Source organism: Tripterygium wilfordii, chromosome 18 (assembly GCF_013401445.1).
Source record: "Tripterygium wilfordii isolate XIE 37 chromosome 18, ASM1340144v1, whole genome shotgun sequence".
Classification (NCBI taxonomy): Eukaryota; Viridiplantae; Streptophyta; class Magnoliopsida; order Celastrales; family Celastraceae; genus Tripterygium; species Tripterygium wilfordii.
The window spans coordinates 3,309,419-3,329,230 of NC_052249.1; the positions used below are offsets into that span (position 1 = coordinate 3,309,419).

The following is a 19,812-nucleotide window of genomic DNA, read 5'->3' on the forward strand; positions in this document are numbered from 1 at the left end:
TGCTGTTGAGGGATATGGGTGACAATGCCCTCATCAGCAAGAGCAGCTTCTTCAATCTCATCAATGTCCGTAATTCTCACCATTTCGTAACCAACAAAGGAATGTGCGAGGACAGAAAGTAATGTAGAAGATTAATAATGAAGATTGGTAGAAGTTATTTACCAAAGCTAAACTACGATGAGGATGTTGTTGACTATACTTTGCAGATTCCGAACTCTTATGGCGATTTTTTCTGAAAATCGTGGGCATGAGACTTGTCATTGTTAGTAAGATATCTTATTGTTTTGTTAGGGTTTATTGTACCTTTAGGACTTTAGGCTAATTAATTAGTGTATTTTTTATTATTAAAAAATGACATGTAAAATCTTTTAATAATAATAATGACGTGGATAAGCTAGCGTGGATCTCCGATTGCCAAATAAGCAATTTCCGACTATCATTCATTGGCACAGTGATTTTGGAATGTAAACGACTTACTTTTGAAACACTTAGGATATTTGGGGTAAAATTTAAACTTTAAGGATAGTAAAGACACTTGACAACGACCCCATCTGTAAAAATGGAAAATTTTGCTCAAATCCCTTCATGGTTCTCTCTCAAATACTCTCCTTCTTAATTGAAGACCCAACAAAACTAAAAACAAGGTCACTTGAGAATTTACACTTTAGAAATAAAAAAACCAAATCTCATAAGAAGCCAAAACTGACACAGATAATGCAGCAACACCTCCAGATCACCAATACCATATCCAAACTGGAAAACAAAATCATAGCCCAAAATCATACTCCTTTCATGTAGCATATACGCTACTTTGCACCATATATCCTATTTTGTAACCAAACACCTCTTTTGAAGCAGCGGTTAAAAAAGTATTTTTTGAAAGCATCTTTAAATATTAATTTTTTTTGAAATACCACAAAAAAATATGCTCCATATTTTTAAATACTACATGAAGGTAGCAATTCAGTAGCATTTCATAATATTAAATTTTTAACCTTCAAATACCTAAAATACCCCATATATTTCAATCATATTCCAAATATACTTTAAACTCTATTCACTCCTCTTCATAAAAACTTTTTAAATATCTAGCAATTTGATTTTTAAAAATTTTAAATATATAACAATATTATTGTTTAAATATTTAATATTTTAATTTATTTTAAAATATACAACCTTTTAAATATGTAATAATTTTTTTAAAAGTTTTAAATAGGTAACAATTTTTTTCTTCTGTTGAACATGTCCCTAAATCAATTGAAAATATAATTATTTGACAATTGATTACTTTTGTTTTATGATGAATTGTATAATGCTCATGTCGTTGTTTGTGATTTGCCATCACACAAACAACATCAATGCTATCAGCAAAAATTAAACCAATTATTCACTTAAAAGTCCCAAAATTTAAAGACTTCGATTCACTATTTCTATTTTTATATTTTATTATATTTTAAACAAAATGAGACAACTTGTGGGGCCGACTTGACTTCGATTCTCATTTCTCTTCCATATGAGCTCGATACTTCAGAGTAGGCCGCGCGAGTTTGGGCATTGAAAATATTGTTTACTCGGCCCAAACCCTCCCATGATCAGCTGAGCTCTACCTCAAATGTAGAACCTGCAAACAGTGTTTTATTACTTGGTAGTGGATTGTTTGTAAGTGGAAGTTACTTGATATCTTGCTTTCCTTCTTTTTTCTAAAGCATTCATTTTCTCTAATCCTGACTATGAGATTTTAGTTTTCTCTAATTGTAATTCTGACTTGACAATGTATTTTGTTATATCAACTTTGTAGTTGCATCTGGTGCATATAATTCACACCCTCCCGTAAATTGTGTTGTAAATCCACACCCCTATACACACCAACAATATTGTCCGTTTTAGGTTGTCCGATTCTTATGGATATATCGAACCCGCACGACTTTGTTTCCCCTTAAGTCCAAGCAAGTGGACTAGGCCCAACCCACTCAAACCCAGGAAAAGACATTGTTAGTAAGGATGGCAACGGAGCGGGGCGGGGGCGGATCATGGTCCCCCCGCCCCCGCCCAGCACCTCCAGGTGGCGCCCCGTGCCCCGCCCCGCACCTCGGGGCTTTTATGCCCCGTCCCTGCCCCGCCCTACCCCGCGGATCCCCGCGCCCCGCACCTCGGGGAGACTTTTATGCCCCGTCCCTGCCCCGCGGACAATATTGTCCGTTTTAGGTTGTCCGATTCTTATGGATATATCGAACCCGCACGACTTTGTTTCCCCTTAAGTCCAAGCAAGTGGACTAGGCCCAACCCACTCAAACCCAGGAAAAGACATTGTTAGTAAGGATGGCAACGGAGCGGGGCGGGGGCGGATCATGGTCCCCCCGCCCCCGCCCAGCACCTCCAGGTGGCGCCCCGTGCCCCGCCCCGCACCTCGGGGCTTTTATGCCCCGTCCCTGCCCCGCGGATCCCCGCGCCCCGCCCCTATTCAACATCTTTGAAAATTGTAAAATTAAATTGCACATTCTAGGATTCGAACCTAGGACTTCTAGGTGGGAAAGTAATGAACTAACCAACAAGCCCAAGCTATTTTCATGTTACACTTGCCAACTAATTATATTATTATCTTTACATACCACCTATTATATTTTTAACACCATTAAATAATTTTAGTTTTACTTAATGTTATTGATTTTAAAGTTTATATTATACACATCTATAGTTTTAAATTGTTTAATTTTATACTTTATTTTATAAAATCTTAGGGTCTTAAAGATTTTATCAACATTAATGAGTAGAGGGTCATATTATGGCTTTAGGGTTTAGTGCTTAGGTTTACGGTTCAAAGCCTTTAGGGTTTAGAATCTTTAGGGTTTTGGGGTTTAGGGTTTAAAGCCTTTAGGGTTTAGAGATTTAGGGTATTTAAGGATTTGGGGTTTATGGTTTAGAACCTTTAGGGTTTTGGAGATTAGGATTTGGGAGTATAGGGTCATATTTAACTTAAGATTTAGGGTCCTATATTTTTATCAATATAAATTCAATTGACTTAGGGTTTAGGGATTATTTATATTGGATTAATTATATGGTTTGGGGTTTAGCGCTCAGCTTTAGGGGTTAGGGTTTATGAATTATTTAGTACTTAGGTTTAATGGTTTAGGGTTCATGGATTATTTAGTGCTTAGGGTTTAAGGATTATTTATATTGGATTAAAATTAAGCATTCAAATCTCTATTTTGACATTATTAGTTTATTACTATATTAGAATCAATGTGTTCAAATCAAGTCAATTTAAGTTAGGGTTTAGGAATCTTAAATTATTTTTTATCAACATCACTTCAATTGAATTAGGAGTAGACTATATTTAATTTAAGATTTAGGGTTTTATGTTTTTATCAATATTTATTCAATAATCAATCTAATTAAGAGTATAGAAGTATTGTAAATATTACGTATAGGGTTTTAATGTTTAAGTACTTAAATCTTATTAAAGAAGTTTAGGGGTTACTTTGATTTTAATAATAATATCAAATTAATAAATGTTTAGATAAACAAATATTTATCTATATTATAAAAGAAATCTTATATATATATATATATATATAAACATTTATTGCCGGGCGGGATGCGGGGCGGATTGCGGGGCGGGTTTGCGGGGCGGGGCGGGGCGGAGCGGGAGGTATATCCACCCCCGCGCAGGTTGAAAATTTTTGCCCCCATCCCCGCCCTGCACAAGTCTCGGATCGGAGAAAATCCGTGCTGATCAGGGCGGGTCAGGGTGGGTCGGAGCGGGTAGGGCACAAATTGCCATCCCTAATTGTTAGTGGTTAAGGGTGAACTTGGTCCTTGTAAATAACGATATTCCACACATCTTTACCGATCTGAGACTAACAGATCGTCATTTGTTGGTGTTTCTGGTTCATTGATATTGTTAACTAATTCCATATTTCCATGCTAAATTGTGAAGTTGTGGCAGATATATATATATATCTCTCAGTAGTTTGTCTTCAATAAGCTACCTTTACTTGTATCTTAATATCAAGTGTTCTATGCAAAAATCAGACCTTATTAATCTAAACATTTGTATTACCTTTGCTTCTTGATGTCATGTTTTAAAGGGTTAAGCGTCCCTCCAACAAAAGTCACTACAATTTTCTTGTTGTTTTAATAATAGACGTCTAGTCTGTTTATTAGTTTAAGATCCACATAATTTTTTAAATTTGATAAACATACCGGACCATTCAAACAGTAATGACTTCTACTGTCGAATACTCGTTGGTGTTTTGAGTTGATTGAATTGAATGTTTTTTTTTTTGGGTAAGGAATGGTTGGTGGTATTAAAAATGTGAACCATGCAAGTCCAATCTTTAGATTGTGGACCTCACATGCTGTCCATCCATAGCAAACTAGGCCGGCTACGCTGTCACATCACTTAGCTTGAGAAATGTATTCAACTGGCACTGTTGTATGACAAACGCAAAGGCATAATCCAAATCCACCCCTGAATTTAATGTCAAAAATGTACTAGTTTGCTATGGATGGACACAAGCTTAGCTAACATGCAACATTTTGTAGTAATATGCTAATTACACTTGGTCAAATAATTATCACGTTGCTTATGAAACAAAAGAAATTCAATTCAACAAAACTGATTTCATGCAAAATATTCAATTTAAACTTGAAGTGAATTTTAAACAAGTTGGGGCTGAATAAGACTATTCAAGTATACTAAATTTAAAGAATCAAATTCTAACGTAACAATTAAGAGTTAGTATTCCATCTTTGACATTTGTGAGTTCGATTTTTGTCCAAGTCTGTACATGAAATTGTCATGTATTCTTTTGTGACCAGAGGTTGGATGTGTTCAACGTCTCTGTATCTGTCTGTCCCATCTCTGATAAATCTTTCAGGTCCGTCGTGATTTCTATCTCATGGCCTGTAAAGTAAATCACAGCCTTTGCTTTAAATTTGTAATATAAACGAAACCTTATTGAGCTCAAATATAACTACAATAAAAGAAAAACAAAGTCGAAACCTGATTGAGCTCTGATTTGGGGCGTCAATCTAATTATGACCAAAAAAAACTGATCCGAACACTATTCATAGGATATCCGGTCCATTTAAAACCCGAAAACCGATCCTATAGGGTTTAGAAATGGTTTTGGTTTTGATTTTCAAACCCATTACAATTTAGGATCGGGTTTGGTTTTTTAGGCCGGGTTTAGGGTACCCAAACCGTTTAATTAAAAAAGTGAATTATAATAATAACATTATAAATCATCTATATAAAAGTATATTATTAGAATGCTAAATTTTAATATGATCGAACATATTAAATAAAATAAAATAATAGAATTATAGATTATACATTCAAACTATTAACAATATGATAAGTCCGATTATTCTTTAAGAAATTGAATTATACATTTATAGAAAAGTAAAAAAATTAAAAGTTAAATGTTAAACGGGTACCCGATAGTAAATGGTTATGAAATGGTTCCGGTTTTAAAAATTTAAATGGTTTTTTAAACAGTTTTGGAACGATTTTAGTATTTACTAATTGAAAGGGTACCCGACCCGTTGTCATCCGGTTAATCTAACGGTTGGAGCTTGAAACCTAGGTTGGAGCTCTGATCTTTTCACGAACAGAGAGATGGAAGTGAGAGGCGATCTCAGGTCTTTGTGGGTTGTGTTGATTTGGGGTCTACGAATCGAAGAGGAAGAGAATGGAGATATCTATGGTATTTGGTTCACAAAGACGAAGGAAGAGATTGCATCGTTTTGGGTTGTACTCATATATGTTTTGTCGAGTTAAAAGTTGGACTTCATCTGTAGCGCGCCATTGAACATATCCAATGACTGCAGATGAAGTTCACAAATATGGTTCACATAAGAGAAAAGTTGTACGTACATATACATATACATATATATATATATATATATATATATACACACACATATATATATATATGTCTATATATATATAGAGGGATTCTCAGGTGCGGGATCCCACACTTTACTTAAACTGCGGGATCCATCTAACACCATTCACCCGTAGGCCCCATCACGTGTGGAGGCCACACGTACACATAATGAATGGTGTTAGATGGATCCCTCATTTTAAATAAAGTGAAGGATCCCTCACTTGAGAATTTTCATATATATATATATATATATATAAAAGTAGGTGGGAGAGTAAAAAAATAGTAAATAGGGTTTTTGGATATAGTTTTTAATTATTTGAAATGAGTTTTTCTTGTTGAAAAACAAAGGGCTGCTTTCTAAAGTAATGGGCGTAAAACCTCGAAGATGCATTGTTTGAACTTTGAATTGACTACCTTCAGCTTCAAATACCAAATACACGCACGCGCTGCCTCTCCTTGTTTGACAAAACTGAATGAACCCAAAACACCTTTCATTTTCAGTCCCTTCCTCCACGTGGACCCAGGAGTGGGAGTCACTCCTTTGACTTTCAGCCGCCTAACCTGATTAATTAAGCTTTCCGGCGAGGTTTTTTTTTTTTTTTTTCCCATAATCTCTTATGAAAATTTTAATTATCGAAATAACAGTTTTTATATATTTTTTTTTACCAATAGGATATAATGCGCTACCCCCCATCCCAGTAGCACATTTCAATCTATAAATATTTTTGATTTTGAAATTTATTTAATATATTTTTCTTAAAATTTAATCATAAGATAAATGCTGAAATTAGTATTATCTTTATGATAAATTAGCTATTTTACCAAATGATCATTGTAATTATCAATATTGCTATTTGATTACGTTTTTTTTTTATTTTTCTTAACATTTTATCATAGGATATATGTTAAATTTCGTATTATGATAAAATTGATTAGTTTATTAAATAATTATGGTAATTATCAATATTGATATTTAATTACGGCTTTTTTTAAAAAAAAAATTAAATGTTCATTTTTTATATTTTATCATAGGATAAATGTTAAAATTAGTATTATCTTTATAATATATATATATATATATATATATAAAGTCAAAGGAGTGACTCCCGCTCCTGGGTCCACATGGAGGAAGGGACTGAAAATGAAAGGTGTTTTGGGTTCATTCATTCAGTTTTACTAGATTGATATGTATTAGGCTTAATAGATTAAGTTTTTTTTTTCTTTTCTATTCTCCAGTTATATAAAAAAGAAAAAAGAAAAACATAAGTGTCTAATCTACTCTTTCACGTTCAACTTTTTTACATTTCCAATGGAATTGCTTCAAAAAATCTACAGATGGTGCAAAAATGGTGGAAGATCACAATATGTTGATGGGGTCTATATAAGCCATATTTGATATTTTCTATTACATTTACCTATAACAGCAATACTTTGAATACTAGATTCAATGATTTATCATTTTTTAGTTTTTATTTTCTTAAATAATTACTTCAAAAGCATCTCCAATGGGAGTAACCGAAATAAGTAATCAAAACACTAATTTGATTACTGCTACAGTATTTTGATATCTCATTTAATTTCTCAGAAAAGTAACTAACTCTTTAAATTAGTCCATTATAAGGAGCTCATCTCCAATATTAAAAATAATTCATCCTCATGATTTTGTGTGAACACTTGAAACCCATAGAAGGACGAGATCTCATGTGAACTTGAGAGAAATTGATTCAGCGTCGACGAAGGTGCTCAAAGGGTGCAAGAATGGAGGATTGATGAAACTGTTGAAGCAGGAAGGAGTCATTTTGCATCCTCTTATTTCTCTCTCCTCTAGGTCTAAATTTGCATCCAAAAATGTGGATTAACAAATTTAGTTACCCACTTGATTCTTGCATGAGAGACTCCATTTACTGGTTTGGAGATGCAAAGCTCTAAGTAGTTTAGATTTCTACGAATTTGTTTCGTTGAGTGGTTGGATTGATTTTCAATATTAATGGAAAAGCTGTGAAAAAGAAACCTTAGCTTAAATAATACAATATGTTATGACGTGTTTGATGAACTAGAAACTGACGCTAACAAAAAAGCTGTTGAATTAAAGTATTATAATATTAGATTTTATAATTTTTATATTAAATTTTGTTACTAAATTTAATCTAATAAATGTAATTTTTATTAAAATTAATTTTAAGTATAAATTATTAAATATTTTTATATCAAAATTAAAACGATTATCTTAAAATATTAATAAACATAAATTATTAAAAAATGTTAATAATTTATAAAATGACAGTGAATCCACTGCCATCACCGAGTATTAATTTTGTGGAGCTGACCCACAAATCACTTGGGGTTCCACCCCATCAAACACACAGTACATATATAATCCAAAAAGTAAGATAAATTATTGAATTTCAAAATCAAAGAATTTTATGACCACGTAATAGCTTCATCTAATCAAGATGGAGGAATATTTCGAGCTTTATTATGTCACTTCACGAATAAGGTCGGCTCGTCGTGGATCCCACGAATTCTTTCACTCGCGTGGCAATTGACAGCACGACAGCGACGCTGCTTTTTTTTTTTTACACTCCTTCGTGTACAAACTACAAACAAAGAGAGAACCTGACTCTGCGAGCGCAAGTGATTAGGCTAATCAGCTACCTCCCTCCCTCCACTTCTTCAACTCCTTCATTCAACGTCACTGCCTTCCTTTTTCTCTCTCCTACTCTGCATTTCTTGTTCTGTTTCGATTTTTTTTCTGTCCATTCGTCTTCCTCTCCATCTTTTTCAATAAACGAATAATTCGATTTCGTCTTCTCTTCTTCTTTCTTTTCTGCTTTTTCAAGGAACAGCATTAACCACCCCCATTTTGCTCTTATCTTCCAACTCTCTCTCTCTCTCTCTCTCTCTGGTTTTGATCTGCGCACAGAATCTCTGTAAAGGCAATGAAGGTTTGTTTCCCACTTAGGATCTCCTAATTTACCCTACTGGGTTCTTTTTCTTTTTATGATGGTTTTGGAATTGAAGGCATATTACTACTTGGATATTCATTTTTGATTCTTGGTTCAGGCATTTTGTCATATAGATTATGTGTAGTGTAAAAGGTCTCTTTTTAAATCAAGGAAGTGCAAAAGTTTGATTACACTTTTCTCTTATATAAAGCAAGATATTGGGGTATTAGTGTGGTGCAGTTTGCTCCTCTGATTGAAAGATTATGAAGAGCTTGGTTGATTCTGAGTTTGCAGCCTTGAACTTTATTTTTTGTTCATTCACCTTTTGCTTTCTCTGAATATTTCCATGTTTTGTCAAAAGCAATTAGAAGATTTTTTTTTAAATCTTGTTCATATTTGCTGATCTTATGAAGCCTGATTGGTTGTTATGTGGATCTGTTGAATTTGTTTGTGCAGAAGGTTGTATTAAAGTTGGATTTACATGATGACAAAGCCAAGCAGAAGGCTCTTAAGACAGTCTCTACTCTTTCTGGTATAAACAATTTTGTCTTAATATTGTATTTGCTTAGATTCTGACATTAAAAAAAATCATGTTTTGACTGCTCCCAATTGGATTTTGGGCTCTTTTTTGGATTAAAGTCCTTTTCTTGTTTCTTGTTTCTATTTCTCCTGAAATCAATCCTTGCCAAAAGTGATGAGCTAAATCTTATTCAGAATCTGTTAAACTTTACCCAATCAAAGGGTACCTCTTAATTTCTGCCTGTCATGGAAAAATGGATTTGTTCTTTTCTTCTTCTTACTTGTGAAAATTTTGCTTAATGAGTTTTAATTCATTGATTCATTTAGGAATCGATGCGATCTCCATGGACATGAAGGAGAAGAAATTGACTCTAATTGGGTCAGTTGATCCAGTGAGTGTAGTTAGCAAGTTGCGCAAATATTGGCCAACAGACATAGTATCTGTAGGACCAGCAAAAGAGCCTGAGAAGAAAGTAGAACCAAAGAAGGAAGAACCAAAGAAAGAAGAGGAACCCAAGAAAGAGGAACCCAAGAAGGAGGAAGCCAAGAAAGAAGAACCCAAAAAGGAAGAACCCAAAAAGGAGGAAGAGAAGAAAGAAGGAGAGAAGAAAGAAGGAGAGAAGAAAGAAGAAGAGAAGAAGAAAGAGCAGCCACCAGTACCAGATCCAGTTTTGGAACTTGTCAAGGCCTACAAAGCATACAATCCTCACATGACCACTTATTACTATGTCCAGAGTATGGAGGAGAATCCAAACGCTTGTGTTATTTGTTAAACAGGCAGGCTGTGATTATCTTGTGTTCTGTTTAAGCTCTTATGATCAGTGCCAGCCAATGCACATTGGAGGCACCATCCAAGTGGAAGGGGAGGTATTTTATATTTGGCAACGCTTCGTTGATCTGTTTACATATATCTGCTGTTGTGTATATTTTTGAATTTACTTTAATACAACAATCTACTTTAAGTTAAGAAGCATCAATCAGTTTTGCCAGAACAAGATGTTATAGTTGAGCTATATATATTTGTCTATATTGGGTATGACATTTTATCAGAACTTAACAACGGGTTGTTCGCTGAGATGGTGAACTTGATCGCGATAACTATTAGAGTTAGCGCAAGCAGGAGGTCGTGAGATCAAGTTCCATGAGTGTTTCCAGTATCGCAATTTGCGAGATGAATCCTTGCTCAACCCTGCATGTGCATCTTTCCGTACTAGGCCTCAGCACAGGTCTCAACTGATCCATGAGGATTGCGGGATCTTCCACATGGCATGGGATTTACCAGCGAGTAGCTGCAGCTGCATCAAGAGTTGAAGGTGTGCACTCAATTCATTTGTGCCAAAATGATGTCATTGATACAGCATACAAGTTAAAAGTAGTTGAAGAACAACAAAACGTGTGCAAAAGTTTGAACAGATCATTGTGAACAAGGAACTTCTGTACTGTGTGATTCAAGAAGCTGAGATGATAAGTTCTCTTTGTTGGGTCTTAAACAGTTGCTCTTTAAGTTGTGCTTTTGTCATGAACATAATGATTCTATTATTTTTCTGTAAATTAGAATTTCATGGGTAATTTTTTAGGCTAGAGATAGATTTTAGTGCATAAAAGGACTGCTTTTGCAATCCAGGAGTTATGACTGTTTTTTAGCCTAAATTGCGTTTTTCAATTTATGGGTCCAAATCCAATGGCCCCTTCCAGGTGTAGTGAGTGGGTGGGACAGAGGCAGCTGAAAAGCAAGAAACGTAACAGGTCAGGGAATTATCATGGTACTGGTGGGTCACATTTGAATTATATTATATTAGGTTTTTCCTACACGGACGCACGTAAATTTTAAAATTTATGGGTGTCTTATCTTAGTCATGGATCTGACCAACAATTGAGATGAAAGTTAAATAAAAAAAAATTATTTCACATAAATCATCGCCAGCATCCCCACACCAAAGATCGTCACCCGACACCATTTCGAATAACCGACCTATCGAAATGAGACTCTGGACTGTCACAAACCTTTTCTGACCGGCCAAAGCCTAAATCATGGTGGAAATTGAACAAAAATTGAATTTGAAGCTGTGGTACCGCCATCTCTTCCCGTCATCGATCTAGCCAACTCCAACATTCTCTCGATCAACTAACGTTCCCTCCAATCAACGAGTACCATTCAACTCGTCTCAACGAGGCGCATATTCCCCAACCAGTTTTTGAAATCCAGGCAACAAGTAGGTCAGCCTTAGCTCTCTTTCATCAGAACCCACTACAACAAAATAATTTTTTGCAACGAAAATTAAAAATTCTGTTGTGAAATTGTTTGAAATTTTGTGTCTTTTTTGCAATGGAATTTTTTGTCGCAACTTCGTCACAGATTGTGAGCGTAAATTCCCGCCAATGATTTAGTGTCGGAATGTAAAGTCCGTCTCTCTTTCATCAGAACCCATTACAACAAAATAATTTTTTGTGACGAAAATTTAAAGTTCTATTGTGAAATTGTTTGAAATTTTATGTCTTTTTTTGCAACGAATTTTTTTGTCACAACTTACGTAACAGATTGTGAGCGCAAATTCCCGCCAATGATTTAATGTCGGAATGTAAAGCCCGTCACTAAATTAGTGACACAATTTTGTGACAGAAATAAAATTTCATCGCTAATTTAGGGACGAAAAAAATTCATCGCTAATCTACATTACATGACACACCTGCCTAAAGGAATTTACTTTTACTGACACAAGTAGTGACAAATATAATTTCATCACTAATTCCATTGCTAATTCGACAATAGTCATATGAAGAAAGCATGAAGTGAATTAGAGGATATGAGACCATTTTTTCCCATTTTTTTATTAACTATATTATAAAGTAGTATATTAAAGATAATTGCATGCCAATCCACATAAGAAATTTTTTTAAAATTTTGTAATGTCACCTCGGCTTCTTGACCGTCTGAAAATGGACAAAACCTGATCAAGTGATTATATTGAAACCTTCTCAAAATTTTGGTGAATAACTTGGAATATTTAGGTTGTGTTTAGTATCACTTCCAAAAATTTTGAAAACAAAAAAAAAAAACAAAAACATAAAACATAAAATGAAAACATAAAATTGAAACTTGTTTGGTTGAACACTTAAAACTGAAAATAAAAACTGAAAGCATAAAACTGAAAAAAAAAAGTGTGTCTATGCTTTTATTTTCATAATAATGGAATATATCAACACCACTATATTTTTTATAACTGTAGCCTTTGCCGTGTTTTACCATTGAAAACATCAGTAGAAATAAAAAAAGATAAGAAATAAAATAATAACTCAAAGTATATTTGATCATTGTCTTCATATCTCTATGCAATTTACAATCTGAAATCTTAAAGAAAGTGTAATCTATAATAAGTGTAACTAGTTCTGTTTCCAAAACTTTTAAAAACCTTTTTTTTCTTGTTTTCAAAAATTTTGAAAACCTGTTTTTGGTTTTCATAAAAACCAAAACAGAAAATACAAACAAACAATATTTTTTATTTTTATTTTCTATTTTTTGAAAATTAAAACAACAAACAAAATTGATACCACATAGATCCTTAATTTTTGAGTGACTGAATTGAACTGAGTCAAATATATATATTAGTGGGCATAGGTTGTACTAACCCTCTTTTATTTTTCCCTTTTCAAAAACCTTAACTTGTTTCTCTCAAAGTTGCTTGTGTGATTCATAGCAATTGAAGGGTCATAATCCTATGGAACAAGTAACGATAAAGCCTCTATACTTTTAAAAATGGGTCAATTAAACCCTTCAATTTTTTTTCTTATCAAAGAAACCCTTCAACTTTGAATAATGAACCACGTCAACCCTTCTCATTTTCCGTCAAAACATGCTATTATTTATGGTTTTTGACTTTATCGTTACTTGCAACCTCTCAAATCAGCGATAGCAACCACTCACTCTACGTATGAATTCCTACCCATATAAAATATATATATATATGGTGGGGCCATGGATTGGTCGTCCTCGTCCATATATAGATTGGTCGGTGTCAAAGAATTAATCATGTTATTATTTATGGTTTTTGGCTTCTCATGGCATGCACTGTTTGTGTTTTCTTTATTTATGGTGAAGTGTTTCTGTTTGAAGAAATACTAGTCATGGAAGAATCTTTCTCTCACTTGAACAGAAACAGCTGCTGACAGTGCTGTGAGTCATGTGATGTAACATGTGAAGCCATAATTAACAAACAAATGTATGTCATGGTTAGTCATAAACAATCACCCATTATTTTCTAATTTTTGTTTTATCTCATCTCACATAAGTGGCTCCATGTGCTTGTATTATTTGGTTTTGTATTGTGAATACTATGTACATACATACATACATATATATACATATATATATATGAAGAATCCTAAAAATTAGAATTTCATTTGTTAAAAAAGTCCCACATTGATAAAAAAAGGTGTATTCTTCTTTGTAAGGACAAGTCTACCTTTGACAATCAACAAAACTTTTTTCCAAATTTAAATGAGTTGAGCTTATCCCACTTATTGGACTTGGGACGAACAAACTCGTGAGAGTCATCCGATATATATCCACAGAAACCGAAATCCCAAAGTCAACAGTATAATTAATTGTATGGAGATGTGAATTTATAACATTATTTTAAGAATTCATAAGAGAATTAACAATATATATATATATATTCTCTTGAAGTTTTAAAGTAGTTCAAATGTTAAAAGTAGTTCAAAAATTATTGTCAAAATTAATGGGTTACCTAACTCCCCTTTACTTTTTGGCGTTGAAACGATTTTTATGCGGTAGCTAACTTATTTTATAAATTGTTATTAATATTATTATTATTATTAACGTGACAGTAGAATCAAACCTCCTTATCCCAATTCAAATCTTAAAGAAACTATCCTTATTTACAAAAAGAAAAAAGAGTCTTAATTAATAACTAATAGAGAAGCTTTTTTCAACATTACTATAAATTTAGGTTCGACATTGCATTTGTAGATTGTGTGAGAATGCCCTGAGCCACTCAGTCAAGTGGGCTATAATTGGACCTCTAAATTGAGGTTCCAATATTCTTTAGGGAGTCGCTATTCTCACACGAGTTTCGACTCATTGCACGCACATTTTTTTAGAATATTTAGGTTTATCAAAATATCCTTATATAAAATTACCTTAAAATCTATTTACTTTTTGCACTTATATTTTATGCTTAAAATCTAACCCTAATATGATCATCACATGCTTGCTCTACCCCATCTTCTCCAAATGTTTTGATCTCCGAAGAGATTTATGCAAAGCAAATAAGACGCTTGATTACTGGATTGCTCAACCTCCTGGATATGAAACCATTGTTGCTGAAGGTAAGTGCTAATATCTATAAACAAAAATAATCTTCTTTCTTTTTAACTAATTTGGGATATTAGTTTAAATTTTAATAATTATTTAATAGAACTCTAACTTGTATTTTCCTCATAGATTATCTTGGAACAAGCTCATCCAATACCACCAATTGCAAACAAATGGTACAAATTCCGAATTTCGTGTGCACATGGATGGAAAGAAGCATATACTATACGTATAAAATATTTTACGACACTCAGAGGTCCCGATGTGACGACTAAAAGAATTGATTGGCATTGATAGCGATTAACCTATTTCCTCGACATAATAATTTTTTGATGCTCGTTGATTAAATATCCCTCATTTGATGGTGACTGAATGTTTTGATCAGATGTTTGTAACTAGTACAATGAGAAGAGCAGAACTGTTATATCGACAAAATCGATTAATACAGACGTTTGTACAATAAAATGATATGGAGACCCATCAAAGCTAATCAGAGTCAAACCATAAGCCAATTTTGACACAAAGAACCATTAAGTCATAGCTATGTGCATAACTAGTGTTAGAGAAGTAAAAGATCTGTATTTCACTATATGTTGATTGTGTACAACATGCCTTTATATAGGCGTTGAAAAGAAAAGTAAGAAAAATAATGTCAATAAAGTAAATCAAAGATGTTGTTGATATCTTTGACAAATTCAAAGATTTTGTTGATATCTTTGACAGCTAGAAATTTTCAAAACAACAATTGACCACCAACACTACACATGAATGATTTTTTTTTTCCTATTAAATCAATCCAGAGTACCAAATAAAAGTTAGCTTAGTAACTCTACTTCAAACCAGATCATGATTTCAAAGGTTTCTTTATGGGAAAAAAACTCATTCATCCGAATGGGTTGATTTCTTTATTTTTTTTGGGGATAGGGGGGCTGGAATCAGTCCAGCCAATTCCACCAAATCACCACCATTCAATGCATGATTGCATTGGATTTGACAACACCACATCCCACCATTTAATGGTGCAGATTTGGTGGAATTGGTGGAATAATTCCAGCCAATCTTTTTCCCTTTTTTTGGGGGTGGTGGATGTATGGGAGAGGGAAAGAGGAACAAAAGGTCAGATAAATTTTTTACTGGTTATTAAAAGCACCTGAGATATATATGGGTGGGGGAAGGGTAGTTTATGATATTTGATGTTATACAGTTAATATGTATCATGAAAGGGTTTTTTAGGAAATTCAATTTGTGTATAGAAAGATAATTAGGGTGTATGAAGTAGTTGTGTGTAGTGAGTCAAAACTCGTGTGCAAATAGCGACTCTCTATTCTTTAATTAGAGTGTTCTAGTATCTAGCTATTGTGTTTATGTGTGTTTTGACTTTATTTTGCACCTAGAAGTGTTTTCCATTGGCTCTATAAAAAATGGACCTAAAGGTGTGTGACATTTGGAGCTAAATCGATAGCTGGTCAGTGGAGCAGATCTATCATTGTCCGGACTCCAGACGGCCTACTCTACGTCTGGATAGCATTCCGAGTATGAAAATTTTGGGAGATTGAAGAGAGTATTATCATCACTCCAATGTAAAATGAAGGATATAAAAGGTATGTGCTCCAAAATGGTCCTAAAATTGTCCAATTTACAACCATTTCAGAATTGTCCTAAATGCTATTGGAATTTGAGCCTCAATATTGTTGTTTGTTGCATATTATTGTAAACCAAAATGGTGCACCAAACAGTACCTATATATGCATCAGCCGGAAGGATTCGTAGTGCCAGGAAAAGAGAATCTTGTTTGCAAATTGGAGAAGAGCTTTATGGCCTAAAATAAGCTCCAAGGCAGTGGTACAAGAAGTTTGACAACTTCATGTGCAGTTCTGGGTATACCAGAAGTCAGGTGGATCATTATTGCTATTTTAGACAAATTGACAACATTTAAATCATTATACTATTGTACATAGATGATGTGCTCATTGCAGGATCCAGTATTGAGGAGATTAGTAAGTTGAAAAGATAATTGTCAAAGCAATTTGAAATGAAAGATTTGGGAGTTGCAAAATAGATTTTTGGCATGACAATTGCAAGGGACAAATCCAAAGGTACAAAGAAGCTTTCACAAAAAAAGTTTATGTTGAGAAGGTTCTCTGTCGATTCAACATAGATACAACCAAACCCGTGTATACATCTTTGGACAGTCAATTCAAACTGGGGAAAGATCAATAACCCAAGACATATAAGGGTTGTGAAAAGATGAACAAGATATCGTACGCTTCAACTATAGGATAGTTGATGTATGCTATACAAACGACCATAATGCAGTGGGAGTGTGAGTAGGTACATCTGTGATATGGGCAAAGAACAGTGGGAAGTGATACTTAAGGGATTCAACTGATACCTACCTATGCTTCACTGCATCTTATCTTAAACTAACTAGCTATGTGGATGCTAACTTAGCTGGTGTCGTTGATAGTAAGAAGAGTATTATAAGTTTTGTATATACTCTGGGTAATATCGTTGTCTCATGGGGTTTTAATCTACAGTAGATTGTTACTCTTTCGACTACATAAGCTAAGTATGTCGTCGTGTCTGAATACTGAAAAGAAGGGCATTCTTTACAGTGAAAGTCAGAGTGTTAGATTCCTTTCCATTGATGCTTGAGAAGATAAATGGTATTGAGAATCCCGCATATATGTTAACTAAGAGTGTCATGGCTGATAAGTTGAAGTTGTGCGCAACTTCAGTTGGCCTTCTAAGATGACGGGGTGGTAAGAGTTGCAGAGTGACTGCTTCTTGATTGGAGTTCATGGTTTATCAATGTTTGATGAAGCCAGTCTTCAAGTGAAAATTTTTGAGTTGAAGTCTGTCTTTATCAGGAGGACAGTTTTGTAATGTCATTGCATTTTACTTAGAATTTTTCTTTGATTTTGTTCTCTTAATTTTAGAAATTTACAATCATAACAATTTTGTCTTTTTATTCGTCAAAAAAATGTAGTGGATTTTGAATTAAAACAAGTTAATATTCAGTTCTTGTAGATATGTCACTTATATTTGTTAAACTATACTACCATCTATTCATGCGCTTGTGAGTGTAAATTAAGTTTGAAATTTTTATAATTTTAGTGGTTTGAAATTCTCACGCCACTTTTTTTTATGGGCACAAAGAAGAGAAAGAACTACAACTCGAAACAAAGGGCAGGGGGGACAGAGCCACTATCTAAGAAAAGTTGTAAATCAAGAAAATAAAAACTGGGAATGCATCCATATTTGAAACCCAGATTAACAAGCTTCTCCCACATTTGGCTCCAATTTGTCAAAAGATTTCACCACTGCAAAAATGATATGTCTTGTTTCGTTCCTAGCTATAGCCGCATAAGAAGAAGAAGTTGCACCCATGGCCATGTCAAAAGAGAGCTTCACAAAACCTGATTTTGGAGGGGACCATTTATCAACATTTGATACAGGCTTACCTCTTTTTTTTCTTCCATGCATTGATATGGTGGTTATAAGTCTTATTGATTTGAGCTATAACGACTCTGGGATCTTGGGGAGAGTCTCCATGAATAATTTTATTTCTAGCCAACCATATAATATCTATATTGATCACCGTCAAGAGCTGAAAATTTTCAATGTCTTCCAGGAGGATTGGGAAGAAGTCACCTGGGTGGAGAATGGCTTTAACCCACTCTAAAATTCCTTTTGAAGAGAAAATCAAGGGGTTTATAGGCCAAGGTGATGAACTCCAAAGCATTCTGGGAATATGATAACTTAACATGATATGCTCTAGAGATTTAGTTTTGTAATTGCAGAAGGGGCAACATTGATCTTCAGGACTGGCATTCAGCCACACACCTACTCTGGATCTTGTAGGTAATGATTCCCATGCAATTCTCCATAGGAAAGTATGAAAATGAGCTTGCATATTCAGCTTCCATAAAATAAGCCATTCAGCTTTGGGCCAAGGAGAAGTACTGTTAGAGTTTTCAATCAAACCATCAAGAATTAGAGAATGATACGCAGATTTTACAGAGTAGATCCCATTGTCAGAGAGACCCCAAACTTGCCTATCTGCACTGTGAATTGATGTGAGAGGGATCTTCCTAACATTTTGGATGGTCGCAAGATCAAACATATTATCGAGAAGAGAGAGGTCCCATGATCGTGGATTGTCAACAATGAGATCATATACTAGTAACTCAACATTCAGATTTCTGAATCCTGGTTTGTGCCTTGGTAGAAAACCTTTCTGATGGAGGATCCAATTATCTAACCAGACCCGAGTTTTGAGGCCATCACCAATTTGAGTGCAACACCCATTAGATAATAAATCTTTGGTCTTTGCAAGATTTTTCCAGAAAGGGGAATCTCCTTGTTTTACTTCAGCATGGAGAAATCCAAATCCTCTAGAATCGACATATTTTGCGTGTAATTGGATTTCACAGAGAGATGATGGAGGTTTCATGAGCTTCCAGCTGAATTTACCTAAGAGAGCAAGGTTCATTTTGTACATTTTCTTGAAACCCATACCTCCTACATATTTCGAAAGGCAAACTGAGTCCCAGGATTTGGGAGACCAATGATGAGATCGAGAATCTGTCCAGCCCCATTAAAAACTATTTTGAGAGCAATTTCGACTGAAAAAAATGGATGACTCTTATTTGCACCCCATTTTTTGCTAAGTACACCCCAATCTAGTGTATTTTCAAAGGGTGAATGGGGTGTACTTAGTAAAAAATGGGGTGCAAATAAGATTCATCAAAAAATGACAGATTTTGATGAGTTCACTTGTTGGCTAGACCAAGAAGAGTAAGTGTCGAGACAGTTTTTGATGGATGCTGCTTCTCCTAAGTTAGCTCTGGAAAATAAGATTGAGTCATCAGCATTAAACAAATGCGATATGGGAGAAGCTAACATGGAAATTTTGAATCCATGAATGTTATATTTGGATTCCTCTCTGATGAGCAGTCTCATCACTTGCTATATAGAACAAGACGTGGAAAAAATATCTCGTCAATAAAACTATATTGATCTATTTACTTTTGTTTTGTGATTATCAACTAATACTATATATATGTGTAATCAAGCAAGAGATTATGTTAACAAGACTTACATATATACATGACAAATC

General features: G+C 34.2%; 1 protein-coding gene across 1 annotated transcript; it reads left to right on the plus strand.

Annotated features, from left to right (window-relative positions):
* The first annotated feature begins 8,519 nt into the window (after positions 1–8,519).
* LOC119984833 (heavy metal-associated isoprenylated plant protein 39-like) lies at positions 8,520–10,394 on the plus strand. The gene is made up of 3 exons (XM_038828963.1): positions 8,520–8,839; positions 9,296–9,371; positions 9,686–10,394. The coding sequence occupies exons 1-3, from the start codon at positions 8,834–8,836 to the stop codon at positions 10,129–10,131; spliced, it is 528 nt and encodes a 175-aa protein (XP_038684891.1). The 5' UTR covers positions 8,520–8,833; the 3' UTR covers positions 10,132–10,394.
* The last annotated feature ends 9,418 nt before the right edge of the window (positions 10,395–19,812 follow it).

What these genes read in the sequence shown, in the direction of transcription:
- LOC119984833 (XM_038828963.1), top strand. An exon ending in GACAGTCTCTACTCTTTCTG is followed by an intron (nt 9,372 to 9,685) that starts GTATAAACAATT and finishes TGATTCATTTAG; the next exon opens with GAATCGATGCGATCTCCATG.